This window comes from Anser anser, assembly GCF_964211835.1.
Source record: "Anser anser genome assembly, chromosome: 11".
In the NCBI taxonomy this organism is placed as follows: Eukaryota; Metazoa; Chordata; class Aves; order Anseriformes; family Anatidae; genus Anser; species Anser anser.
Window position 1 is genome coordinate 20025352 of NC_139732.1, and position 14775 is coordinate 20040126.

The window sequence follows — 14775 nt, forward strand, 5'->3', positions numbered from 1 at the left end:
ATAACAGGGTGAGAGGCTGTTAACAGGTATTTTTAAAATGTACATCCCAAGTTATTATCCCAGTCTAGCAGCTGGATATACATGGGACGAGTCTCAAGAAGGATTCAATTCTTTGTCTTTTTAGTACTGTTCATATTTTCCTAACTTGAGAAAAAGGTGAAATAACAGAAAGGTTGATCTTTATTTCAAGATTAAAGCCTCCAAAGCTTATGATTTGAACTTTACTCACCTCTTTTGAAGAGGTTTGAAAAGCTGTTATGTAATCACATCTTTCATTTTAGCTACAGTTGGAAACAATACTATCAACATACCATAAAAATACTGTTTTTATTGTGATTCTATTTGTATTGCGAGAGTAAATGTCTCTCAGGACTTCCAGCTTAAATTTGCAAGCTCAAAAACTTTATGATTATCCAAGCTAAGCCTCAGACAAACCTGTAAAAAATTGCAGGTGTTTTATGCAAATGCAGACTCATGTTTTTGAAGCGAAGCCACAACTGACATGTGCAGCAAGGTCACTTAAAGTTTTTGCTGTTTTAAAGGTAATGCTAGTTTCAGTGTATTCCTTGTCTTAGTACAGAACAAATGCCTAGATGCATTGGATTTCTAGGGCTGTAAAGTTTCAATGTATTTGCAGTGCAAGTACAGATTTAGTAGCACACAAGTAATCTATATTCCTTCATTATTTAATACAAAAATTGAAGTGCATTTGATTCAGAGGAAAAGGAAAAAAAGAAAAAGGAAAACAAACTGTCTTGGAGTAATCTTCTTCTAATTCTTGTATCTGTGAAGGAAACAAAATAATCTGAAACTGCAGACTTCAACTGAAGTCTCACATAGTCCCAGTGCCTGAAGGGGATGTGGATCTCTGAGACCTTGGTGGGTTGTCACAGAGATGATGATTTTGCTTCAGTACCCTGACATTCACATCAGCAGCTTTAATCTGAGCTCTTTTCTGCATTTATTTGCTGTAAAGAGTCCTATAGCATTGATAAATTGTGTTTTCATGTTTTCTTTCGGGCATGTTGCTTTAGAAGTGCGCATCAAAGATTCGTGGGCCACCTTAAGTGGCTCATCACACTGTTCAAGCAGCACAGTGTTGCCAGAATTAGAAATGAGTAACAAGAAGGAATTCCGTTTGGACAAATTTTCTAGGAGAGAAACTGAGAAGAGAAGTAAGGGTTAGAGAACAGGAGGGCTGGGAAATAATTATAAGGTAAATGTGGTGGACAGATGTCATAGAGGGCACTGACTTATTTATTTATTTATTTATTTTTAAAGTAGATTGTAGGAGGCAAATCAGAACTCAAAAACAACAACAAAAACAAATTGAAAATAATAATAATAACAAAAAAAGCTATATCTATTCTTACAGGTTTCCTCAAATTGTTCATGCCCCCTTCTCAATATCAGTTTCTCTTTGCAGCCTGTAGCATGAGTCTCATAAAACTTTGCTAAGATTATAATGCAATACCTTGGCACCAATCTCTCTTGTTTATGTGGCCATTAGTTCAAAGCCACAGACAAGCAATTTATTGGGTATGAAAAATGTCACCTGTGGCACCCTCATTTGCATCTGAAAATTGATTTTTGTCACACTGGGATTTTAGGACAACCTTTTTTGGCAGCCAACATTGCCACAAAGCATAATAAAAATAATTATGTGACCACAAAAGCAGGTAAGGTTCACTGTAAATTTTAAGTCTCTACAGGTTTGTAGTTGGCAAGGCATTGCTGATGAGATTGTGAGAGAGTTACCTGTGGTAATCTTTCTTGATGATTTAATATCGACACCTAAACTTAAAACATAACTTCTGATTGCTAGCAAAGTGTGTAACAACATAATGGTACTTGATTATGTTTAGTCAAACACTTCAGCATGATAGCAGAATATTAGAAATGCCAGCTGAACAATTGATGAACTATTAATTAAGATTTCTAAAGTGATAATTACTGAGACACAAACATGGAATGTTTGTGAAGAAAGTACTATAAAACACCTTTTGATGATCAGTTAAAACATATAATCTACTTAGCATTTTTGTAAGTGCTAAGTTAATTCATTTTTCATTTTCTGATGTATTTGGCTCTTAGAGTCTGCCAAGTTTTTGTCTCCTCACTGGTGAGACAGTTAATTTACATAGGAAGATGTCATTGTCCATTGTGATACTGAAAAATCCTATTAATTATCAGTGTTAAGTTTTTCAAATGCTTTCATTAGTTATTTTGGCAAAACAATTCCCCAGGGTAAGATATATTTATATAACAAATTCCGCTAAAGCCGAACCAACCATAAATGGATTATGCAAACTTGTTTCCTTTCTTGTAGATAAATTGTTTTACAGCAGTGTTCATTATAAGAAAGTTCTTTGCCCACTGTAGTACTTTATCAGCTCAGAATAATCTACAGCTTCAGTTTCAATGGTAAAAAGACACCATTCTTTAATATGAATGCAGCTTTTAATCTTAGCTCAGGATGTTGGTTCTTTTCTTTCTTTCTTCTTCTGCCTTATTTAAAAGACAGGCAAAGGATGGCAATTTATAAGTTCATACTCCTTACACCAAGTTTCTGTATGCAGCTATGAAGGGAGCAATATACTATTGAAAATGAATGAACATGATCTGACTGAAATGCATGTTAGAGAAAGGCATGAGAAAAAAGTGAAAACTAACTCTTATTTAAAGGATGTGTAAGCTTTTACACAATTGAATGCATGTGGTGGAGAAATTTGGGTTTATTGAAGAGGTGGTTTTTCCTAAAATCAAAATTCATACCTTTGTTTTCTAATCAAATTCATATTCAGTAATTTAATACTTCATTAATAACACTGGCATTCAGCTGAATATGGAGAGAAATGCTGACAGAGTGACAACACTTCTGGCTGTTTTTGTGGAATGCCTTTACTTGGATTTATGAGATAGGCTGTTAAACAGTAAGCAGCGGCTGTGCATACATATTTCACATTCACCCAGTGCTGTTTCTGCTAGCAGAAGGATTTGAACTTAATCATGGGTTAGTCACAGTCCACCCAAAACTAAGCCTGTTTTAAATCATGGGTGGCACAAATATTTTGCACTGATGTCAGGCTTCAGCTGTTAGGCACACTTGCTTCCTTTGGCGCTCACTGGCGTTGGCGTCCTGCAGAGCTGCTGGCTTGATGGAGAGTACCAGGAATTTTGTCTGTCTTTGCCTAATTGGCAGTGAGATGAGACTTTGGCTATCACAAGTGTTACTAAAAACCAAGCCACCTTTATCTTCCGCTGTGGCATTATAAAATCTGGCAAAAACTCATATATATTTTCTTCTTTGCAAACAGGTTGATTGTCCATCAGTTCTCGCAGCTTGGGTTTAAATATTTACTGAAATAATAATAATTACTGTTGTTTTCTAAGTTTCTCTCCATTGCTTTAATTGTATTTTCTCATTCAGGGATTATGATGTTTGGTCTTTGCAACTTTGGCTATATTTTGAATGTAGGCTTTATGGTTTGCAGCAGTAGCCTGAGGTAGTCTGAGAGTGTGCTCAGTAACATAGTTTCACCATATTTGGTTCTCTCCAATGGCGAGAAGCAGCCTCTGCTAGCAAAACTCTATATTTAGTTTTGAATGAATGATTTTGCTTTTATAAATCACTTCTTCCAGAAGAGAATAGGAGTCATTGCTACTGGAGCAGAAACACTTAGGCAAATACAAAAACAAAAAGGTGTGAATTTCATTGCTTCTCATACTGATCACGTTAGCAGAAAAAAAAATAAAAAAAAATCTATTAAGTTTGTATACAATCTACAACGAAATACCAGGAAATACTTTTTCAGCATTATTGAATGAGGCCCGGTTGTTACGAGCAATATGAGCAGGACTTCTTGTTTCTCTTTCTTTGCTCAAAGCTCAGAAAAAGGCAAATAACTATCTATACTTCAACTTAGGAGAGAAAATACTAATCCCTGGAAAGTACTGATCAATAGAAGATAAATTAATAATTTCTATGTAGATAACTAGTAGAGGAATTACTGCATAGGTTATACCTGATACTACAGCGAGACTCTTCCAAACTTTCAACCTGCTCTTTATTTTCTTCATGTTTCTGTGAATGATGTCTTAGCCAAGTAAGATCCCTAAACCACTCTCTCCACTGATTCTTGCTCTTCCTTTATTTTTAATGCTTATGTTTTTTGCTTTTGCATTGTATGTCACTAGTTTTCCAAGTGGCACAGACATTATTTGCCCTGTCAAGTCTTTTGGATCACCGAGATAACCTTTTTGTTTTCATCTTGTGCTGTAAATGTAATAAATCAAATCCTTGCCAAAAGCAAGTTTTGAATTTTATATCATGAAATTTGCATTTCATGCTCTGTTACTTATTCACAGAAGCCCTCCAATCTGAAAAGAAAAATAATACCACATGGCTTGTGTATCTAATACAGACAAATGTTTCCAAGCAACTGCCTGAGCAATCTGAAGATCAAAAATTACTCATCTGAGAAACTTGCATATCATGGTAGATAATGTATTTATTCACAGATTTCAAGGTCTGTTAGTGGACAGTTTGTAAACTGAGACAGGGCCAAAAATGTATCAAATTATGAATGCTGTAATTTATTAACCTCTATTAGATAAATTCAGTGAAATAACGCTATTTTAAGTTAAGAGACTGATATTGTGTTTCACTCCACTTTGAAATGTTCAGGAAATAGCAATCAGAACCTTAAGCACTAAGCTGATAGTTTGATTTTGCTGTAGTGCTACATTCACATACCAAAGGGAATGGTGCAGAGAAAGTTGAATAACAAAGAGTAGAATTAGTAATTTTTTTACATTCCTTGGAAACTCTGCACTTTATAAATGCAACATGCTGTGCATAATCTGATGTACACAATGGGTTTTCAGTCACTTTTTAAAGTAGGACGTTTGTACTTGGCATGTGTGACAAGAACTGAAGAATTTATTTTATGAATTCATAGTGCTATTTAAATACAGCCCATTCAAGATTCTTCTGGGGCTAGCTGCATGATGGATAATTATGAGGAGTAGAGAGATTTTGCTGATTTAGCTCAAGCTGTGAGTACTCAGGTTTTTAATTCTAGAATTCTTCTGTTTAAATTCCAGTACGTCAGCAAAGGAGGCAGACATCACAGGTCTCATTCAATGACTTCACTGCTTTTGGAAGAAGATGTTGTGTTGGATAAAAGTAGAACTTATTTGATAAGACTGAACAAATATGAAATATGAACAAAATGTTTGCAAGCAAAGTAGACATTAGATGTGTAATATTCTGTTTTGGCCAGTGCTCAGGCTTATGAGTGCATCCTTTCTCAGAAAGACACTGGATTAGAAGTTGAGATCTGAAAGGAGTTTTTAGATCTGTGGGGTGTAAGTGCTAAAATAATGTGATCCACTGGAAAGTCTCTGGAGGCAACCGTTAAAACTGAAAATGCTGATTCTATATATCTTCTCTGTTCCCTGTGATTACTTTGACCAATGGACTGTCTGTCCCTATTCAGTCACTCTTCTGTAGTTGATAAAGGGCTATGGAGTGTTCTCACCCTGTTCTAACACTTTTGAGAGTATTATTTATTTTTAATGTTCTTGGATGCTGTGTCCCACTGACCAGAAACCCACAGCAGGTAACCCACAGTCAACCCTACAAATACAAGGCAGTAGGAGTAGCAACGAAGTTGCAGAACAGATGGCATGCAGGCTGGAATGAAGGTTGGATCTGTCTCCTCTTGGCCAGGAAACTTCAATAAGACCTGTTTACTTGGTGTTTGTGTAGGTGGTGACGGTTCTTATCCCATGGAGACATGTAGTTAAAAGTCAACAGGTATGAAGGAGGGAATATAAATATTTGTATGCTACTATGGCTGCAGGTTGCCAGGGCAAAATGCTCAGATCCAAACATATGAATTTGAATGATATATGGTATTGCACTATCAACGTCACATCTCATGTATTGTAAAGCTGCACTTGACTTTAGTTTCAGCTGTTATAATCCAGAACAAAAACAAAAACAAAAAACAACTGCAAATTTCAATGAACTGTAACTCCTGCCATTTGAGTGGTGTTTTTTGTTGTTGTTGCTGTTGTTGTTTTGTTTTGTTTTGTTTTTCCTGAAGTATGGGCATTGTCCTGTGAATTTAATCATGCCTGTGAATTTAATCACATGGTGGGAACAAAGAACACAGGAGTTGTTCAGGTCTTGTATTTTTGTCTCTGACAACTGCAGTCAGTGTCGAGTACTGTTCCAACACTAGTACCACTGAGTGAGTAAGACATGTCTAAAAGACACTGCACCACAGTCTCTTACTTGTATCACAGTACAGAATTATGCTTCTGATATTGGACACTTACTGTCTGTTAATTCGTTTGTATTGAAGAATAAAAATACAACCCAAATTGTGAAGTGGATTAATACACTACCATTTTGGCTCTTTGCACTCAGTTAATGCCTGTTAATTAATTTGGTCTGAGTAGCTGGACCAAGCTGTGAAGTGGATTAATGTACTAACATTTCGACCAAATTTCAAATCTAGTTTGGTGAATGAGGAGTTTTGCCTTAGCTTGGATCTAAGTGGGCATTTTGTCTTCATCACAGACTACCACTCCATTTGTCAGTCTGGCAGCTCCTGTATTGGAAAGCACAAGAATGCCAGCTTTGTAGAGCACCATGCATGCATAGTAAAGTCAAATAGAATATATCCAGGCTTTTTTTTGAGATTTGTTGTGCAGATCTATGATCTCAACATAATTCATTCCTGCACTGCAATCTCATATATTATTTTTGCTAGTAGTCAATACAGACCTGATCTAATGGAGAGGAGGAAGAAATTGCTGTGGGCATTGCAGCATTACATTACATGCAAGAGTGTACCAATACTAACGGAAAGAAAAGTATTGAAACTCCCTCCCAGATAAATAGTCCTTGATTACTTCAAGAAGAAACAGACCTCTCAGATTCTGAATAAAAGGTGTCTTATTTTTCAGCATAAGGTAACTGGCAGATTTTTGCAATACACATGACCACATCTTCTGTATGTAATCTGTGCTGTGCAAAGAAAGTGATTGATCTGGGTGTGTCCAACTGACTGCAGTTGCAGAGTTTAAGCTGCTAAAATGTACAAAGTATGGTTGTACCACATACAGTTCGTGATTTTTTTTTTTCTGGGTTTTGTGAAATTGCAGACCGAGGGCCAAATAGTTCATTTTCCCCTCCAAGAATTTTATGGGATGGAAAAATGACAGGAGAAAACTGGGTTCAGTGTGTATTATGGTGGGATTTCTCCAGCTCCAGGCTGATATATGACGTATATAAATCTATTCTTTGCTGCAGTACTTCATGCATGTCTTGTCAGCTTCTAATCAGAAAGACATGTTAAAATAAAGGGCATTATGAGGGGCTGCTATTACTTTTCTTCCCGTGAATGAGTTGAAGAACCTGTGCCAAATCTACAAGGATTTTAGAGCTTTTGATACTGGATGTGCTTTCTGTGAGGGACTGGAACTGGTTATTTGATAAAGAAATAGGAAATAGGTGAATTAGGAAAGCTTTGGAGGTGTAATGCCCAGAAGGATGTTGCTGAAGAAAAAGGCCTAAGAGTATACATAAAATAAAAAGGCATTCTGTTAAACAAAAATGCACATTTTAGATAACTTCATTTGGGTAGGGCTGTATGATCAAGGTTCAAAAGAAACAAATTCAAAATGAATGCTAAAGGATGAACACTTTCCAAAGAAAAACAAGGCTCATAGAACGACACTGATACCTGGAGTGAGAGAAAGTGAGGGGTGTTACTTGGGATTGTGGGAGGTGTTCAGGAAGAACAGAAGGATCATGCAGAGTTTAGAGAAGAATAACAAGGTAAATAATCAATGTTTTGAATCAGATTATGGGTTGTTTTGTTGGTTGAGTGGGGATAATGAAGAAACTGAGCAATAACAAGGAATATGTGGTGATAGAGCTTGAAAATGTTGTTTGTTGAGGTAGCAAGACTGAAAAGGTTTGAACTGTAATCACAGCTTGGAGGGGATAGGAAGAAGTGTGTTTTATGCACCCACTCAGATATGGGACTGGGATTGCAGCCACTAGATCTATTAAACAGCATACATGATTTCAACACACAGTATTATTGCTTTAGGGTATGACGAAATTGCTTTTGTGCAGCACTGTTACAATGCAGTGAATTTCATAGCATTTGAGCAATCCAGAACATGGGTATAAAATGTGTTAGTTTTCTTCCACATACTTACAGCTCGCTGCCCTGCAGCAAGAGATCGAAAGCTGTTTTTCCAAGGTGGGACAACTTCTGCCATGAACAGGACTAATTTTTCGTGAGAACTAAAATTTCTTTATTAGGAATTGTCCCTATATCCCAGTACTGAAACATGAAACAGCTTGCTCATGGCTGCTCATCCTGTTCCAAATTTGTATTTATATCAGTTGTCTGCTACTGATGTACAGATTTTGTGGTCTTTTATAGGCTAGTGCCCCAAGATCATGCTTTAGAATCAAGAAGTGTTTTCTATGTTTTTTCTCATTCTCGCTCTGGAGATTAGGGTGTTTTCATCATGTCTGAAGCTTGCTGGAGTTAAAGGGAAGCTCTTCTGAGTTCTTCTAATATGAGTGGTTAAAGGAGTCTGGTCAGTGGGTAGGAATATGAAAAGTAGGAAGTTAAGACTTTGTGTCCATGCTGTGCAATAAATTTTCCATGTGGTTTCGGTTAATTCTCAAAAGGATCAGTTTTCTGAAAGGTTTTAATTGCTTCAGAACTCCAGCATGTGTCTAGTACTATTTTCAATAGCAGTTTGGTATCTTAGTTCTACAGGTGATACTTTCATTAAAAGCAAAACAAAATGCAAAGCACAGGCAAACAAAAATCTACCACCTGTTTTCAAAGGTAAAGTTTTGTTATAGGACGCTTTCTTCAGGCTGGATGCCTTGGCAAATGCATCAGCAAGTGTTTTCTGTATTTAAGTTACATTTACTTAAGATGCTGAAGGTTTTGGGACATTTTTGACCATTTTGTATTTTTTTTCTGGCATGCTATAAAAGCAGTCTTTGTTTGCTTTGCAACTGGTGTAAGCACAGTAGAGGTGGGGAGAAGGGTATTTTTAATGGTGATAAGTGATATGTTGTTAGTGTACCCTGGTGAAGACAGAGGCATAAGGTCAGCCGTTGTCTTTTTCCGTGAGCCCGTATTTGCAATGTTTTTGACAGATGCAGTCAGTCAGAGCTTATTTGGTTGCTTGTGTATAAGGGGTATCTCATTATATTTAATGAGCAGTGTGGAACCAGTATGATATTTTCTGAAAGAGGGGGTGATTCACATATGGTTCAAAATGCAAATAACACCCACTAAATGACGACAAGAAAAGTCTGGAATGTTAATTTGAAATAAATAAATAAATGCTTGATTGCCGGTTCTGTATTTTTCTCAGAACAGGTAACTCCTATGGTTAATGTGTACAGAAAGGAAAGTTAATGGCATTCAGTCCATTATCATCCTAGAAAACCTTTTCTCTGACATAGAATAAGGCAGGTATGAAGATAAATTAAACTTATACTTGAATAGAGACAGGGCTTTTCCACCACAAAAGATGCTGCAGAGGTTCAATGGAATGTATCATTTCACAAAGCAGAAGTTCAGATGTCTCCACGATAGTTTACATTATTTGTCACATATGCATTACAAAAATACATCAGAACAAATTAGCATTAAAATAGTTGTGATTTACACATTACCAAATGTTTTTTAAAAAAATCATTTTATTATTCTTGACTCCTCTGAAGATAAAGTAACCTCCATCCCATAAAAATACATATAGCACAGCTAGCTGAATCTACAGTAGTAAAGCTGTAGTCTGAGACTATGAAGCACCTATGAAGTTAAGGGTATATGGGCTAGGCCATGTAAGGATCTGCCTTTAGGTAACAATCAGAGTGGTAGAAATACCTCCCCCCCAGTTAAATCAAGTTACCCTAGCAATTTCCATTACTCAGATGTCATATCTGACCATGCTGGAAGCTCTGAGGTAACTGAATCTCCTTAGCATGCTAGATTTTGGTTGTATTTGTTCTTTTAAAGTATAAAGTGTGATTTTTTTAGCATGACATTTATGAGCATTGAGGACAGACTATTTTTAAGCAGATGTTTCTGTATATGCTATTGACCTTAACAATTCTCAGTTTTATTTGATTTAATGATTTACTTGTTGTAAGCAGTTGTTCTTTGAATTACAAGTAAAGTTCAGCACATTTCTTTTTTTTTGTATTATTGAAAATATGAGAAAATATTTTTGACGTATTTGAGAAATCATTAACTATTAATACTGCTGTTAATACAGCTGATAATAACAATGGTCTGATAGAATTCACTTATAATGCACTTATGAGACACAAAATAAGTATCGCAGCTCAAGTCTGAAATGTCAGTTGAGAACAGTATAAAAATATTTTTTAAGTTGATATGCGTGCAGCTGTATTTTCTTTCATGTTATGCAGTCTTATTAGTAGAAAGACTGATACACCACTGAATACCACATCCCAATTGCCATTTCAGATTAATTTTGTTTGCAGTGAGCATCCATTTACTTTTGTTTATTTTTGGAGTAGTACTTGGGATTGACCCCATTTAATGCCGTCAAGCTTAGTATATAAAAACAACAAAATGGCAAGAAACTCGGTCACTTTTCTGGTCACCATAGTGGGTTACAGATTGCCACTCCAGTGATGTTTCCAACCCTTTTTGTGATGAATCGATAAGTATTCAGCCACCTTATTCCCATGACAAGTTCTAATGAAATTTTCTTTGCTAAGACTAATGGTGCCTGCTACTGGATAGTGACTAGGTCATTCATTCAAATATTCAAGAAGTGCAATGACCCCAAGAACCCCTTGCGAGAAGGAAGGAAGAGAAAAAAAGGAAAAAACAAAACAAACAACAACAAACAACAGGCTGGAGAGTTCTCAAGGGAACTGAAGAAATTTGAACTTGTGTGGCATCACAGGTTGGGCAGACTGACACTTTTCACTAAGCTAAATGTTAGAAAAATGAGGTGGCTGTTTGTTTCTTGCTTAACTTGAATAGGGAATTGAGATTTGTTGCCAGTGAATCAGTGAACAATGTTGCCTTGTTGTGTTCTGAACTATTGCTGTTAAAAGTACTGATTCCGTGTCTAGAAAGGGAATTTAATAAAATGAAAAAATGTAAAAACTAGTTATGAAATCGTGGATTGGACAATGAAATGATAGTTGGATAATAATCAGGAAAAAGCAGCATAGCAATCACAGGCCTGACAGGGCAATTAAATAGTGAAAATAAAGAACCTGGTAGGATTTTTCTCCTACCACTTTTTTTATTTTTTTTTAATTGCAATTAGAGAAACAGAATTTTTATTTCTGCTGCACTCTTCTTAGAAAGGCATATATTTATTGTAATATATATTTTTTCTTTAAACCTTTGCTTATGGGTGGACGTTTCTGGAAGTGCACCTTCCTTAAGCTTCTGTATGTCGCACAAGGCAGCAGGAGATGGGAGAAGCAGACTGCCATCACAGCCACTGTCTCTTCGGGCACTGGTTGAACCCCACATGTGGGGGCTCTCCAGACTGACGGCTCCAGACTTTAGGTACAGAAGCACTTGTCTGGAGCCATTGCTGCTAGAAAGATGTGATAGATGCTGTAGTCTCTGATGAGCTAAGTCCAGCAAAGATGGCAGAAAGCTTTGTGGGCTTCACTCCGGTCAAAGGCCAAAAGGAAACTCCTGTAATTCTAGCTTGATATTGTAAGACGTGAAGCAAAAGTACCAATTCCTTTGGAGTGATTTCGTATACCTTGTGATTTGCTTCATTAAGAAATTGTAGGTGAATTCAGTAAAAATGCTTATGTATGCAAAATATCCACCCTTGAATGGGAATCTTTTCAGTGTTTTGACTGTTGAATCAGATGTTAAATGCACATGCACTTTCAAATTTCTTGGTTTCTGTCTTATATACTGGTTGAGGATAGAGCCATCAGTTGCCAGCTGCTTGGCATTAAGCAAAATCTTCTGTTTCCCTGTTGTTTAGAATTGGGGAAAACATTATGAACTAGTATAGGTATAAACATGATACAAGAATCTAAATACGTCATACTCATTTCCAATGACAATGCATCTGGGAGGTTACCCGTACATTTTCATGAGCTGAAGGGCAACCATCAATGTAGTAGTTAGCACAAGTCAGAACTGTGATCAGTTTAGCACTGCTGCAGTTGATCTAAGGAACTGATTCCCTCTCAGACATACTGGTAGTCATTTTTCCTCCTGTCCTTTGCAGCATCACAGATGCATGCCAGCCAAACTGCTGTGCTTATAGCGTAAGTGATTTTGAAAGCTGCTCTGTGCATTTGCCTTTGGACAGAATTCAGCTCTTTCCTTTTTATTTGACACTTCAAATGTTTTTGCCTTGAACTTTCTCATGAATTTTTATTGGGGAAAGTTCTTTTGAAGGACAAAAATAGGGACATGAGTGACCTTCAGACCGAAAGATTACAGAGAAGTGGCAAAGCCTTTGGGAGAGATGGGAACTCCGAATCAGGGTGAGCCTCGAAAGGTTATGAAAATTGGCAAAATCGTGAGAAGGGATTCTCTGCGTGGTTCTCACTGCTCTTTGACATTATCGTGGCTAAAGCTGACAGTTGTAGGCTTGTTTCCCTTGATACTGCTTGTCACCAAGTTTGCAAAGTCACACTAAAGCTAGTAGATGTAAATCAGTGTTCTGGCTGTGATATACTCACTAGATGGAAGGCATCTATGCAGGTGGCAACAGAACAGCCTGTGGAGTTCTTGACTGATGTTCAGATCACGCTATCAAGAAAACTCATTCATCTTTGCAGTTTTATAAAAATATAGCATAGAGATGAAGCTGTCCTTAGGTTATAAAGTAGCAGCTATTAAAACAACGTGGATTCCAGAACTGACTGAAAAAATTATTGCATTAAGAGAACAAAAAGTGTATGGTAGGATGTAATCACCTTATTGAAATTAGACATTTCTTTCACCCTATGATTTGTTTTGCAAAATTGTCATGACAGCGTGAACAAATTGTAGTGATCTAAACCTTTTCCAGTTTCAAAATTAATTCCCAACACAGTACAAATTGGTGCCTTTTTTTTTTTTTTTTTTTTTTTTTTAAGAAAGGGGCCTGAGTCAAGGTGAGAGCTCTGGGAGATGGGAAAAGGCTGTCTTTGACATCGGTAGCTGCTGAGTGTGCTTGGAGGAGAGGTTTGCGGAGGCTGTAGGATGAAGCAAAAAGAAGAGAATGGCCTCTGGGAAGCTGCAGTTTGTGCACCGAGAGGATCAGAGAAATGATGGGGAAGGAAGGCAGAGGTGTGATGGGCAGAGTTTTCCAGGGGCTAGAGGCTACTCTGAAGAGTTTGCTGTAGCTCATAACAAGCTGAATTGCCTGAAGGTCAGATGGAACTAAATACCCCAGCAAATGCAATGGGAAAAAAGCAGGCTTGTGTATAAACCATTTCTATTACTGTTCTTTCAGATATAGTAGCATGAAGTTTTCACTATGTAAAGAAACCTGCTGTCTGGTATTCTAAGTTGCACTGAGTTTTGGTGCCCATTGCTTTTTAACTTACAAGTTTTTGGTCCTTTTTGAGAGATCACTAGCTGGGGACAGTCTCAGCAAATCACCTGTAAGTTCTGTTTGACTTAAAGTGTGGACTGAGAAGTGGCTGAGTATAGAGGTGACTTGAAATGTGATAATGGAAAAATTATGTAAAACATTTAAAGTGTGGCTTTTTAAAGGTCATATGCAAGTATTTGAGGTAAGCCAAACCTTATCTAAGATTTATGAGTTAAGCAGTCCTCTTGTTAGGATGTAGACACACTTGCTTAAGTTTAAAACTAGTCTGTAGGAATACAAAATGAATACGGCCAGTCCACTGTTACTGTCATAAGTGGAATAAACCAACAGTTTTAAATAGTTTGATATGTTATCACTAATCACTGGAAAACACATAATATAAAACTTAGAACATGGTAGTTCGTGTTCATTTTACCTGAAGATATAGGGATTGGAAATAACAAATGCTATTTTGAAAGTCATTGTACTTGGTCTTTTTCTTTTTTAGGAAATCTTTAAGATAGAAGGCAACCTTGGAATTCCAAGACAGAAAAGGGCTATTTTGGCAACTCCGATACTAATTCCAGAAAATCAAAGACCACCATTCCCCAGATCTGTTGGCAAGGTAAGTCAACAAATAATAGAATCATTTTTTTGTATTAAGTAATCAACGTATTTCTCTGAAAATGTTGTGATGCCTATCACATTGGTAGTAATATCCCAGACAAAATTAAGAAGCCTAAAGCTGAACAGAGTGGATATTGTGTAGACAGATGAACATGGCTTTGTATTCATGGGAGACTTTAATAGCATACATTCTGGTAAAAAGTATTAACTGGGACTGCTATCTGCAACAGAGGTTACTGTGTATCTACATGTGAGGATGGGTCTGAAATTTAGGCCAGAAACGCCATGAAGAATATCCTACTGCATAGTGTGGATTATCTTGTGTCTATTCTTATCACTTGGTAGGAATTCAAAAGGCATTAAATATAAAAATGTCCTAAGTTCATGTCCTTAAATTCATTTCTAGCGTCCAAAGACTAAGCAAGTTTTTGCAGACATTTTCAGATTGATTTTTTTTTTTTATTGTTTGCAAAGGTCTGAAAAAGAGGAAAGTTTCTCTTGTGTCTGCAGGAAGCTATATGAACGAGAGTTCCAACAACC

The 14775-nt window shown here is 36.7% G+C and overlaps 1 protein-coding gene across 7 annotated transcripts in view; it reads left to right on the forward strand.

The window, feature by feature from the left end:
* The window catches only part of CDH13 (cadherin 13), a 493014-nt gene that overhangs the window by 187796 nt on the left and 290443 nt on the right, over positions 1-14775 (forward strand). For all 7 annotated transcript variants that reach the window (XR_014588949.1, XR_014588950.1, XR_014588951.1 and 4 more), the window contains one exon: positions 14117-14233. Coding sequence is in view for 2 of the 7 variants with exons in the window: in XM_083851524.1 (XP_083707650.1) it covers positions 14117-14233 (117 nt within the window). In the remaining 5 variants the exon portion in view is untranslated. The remainder of the gene's footprint in view (positions 1-14116; positions 14234-14775) is intronic.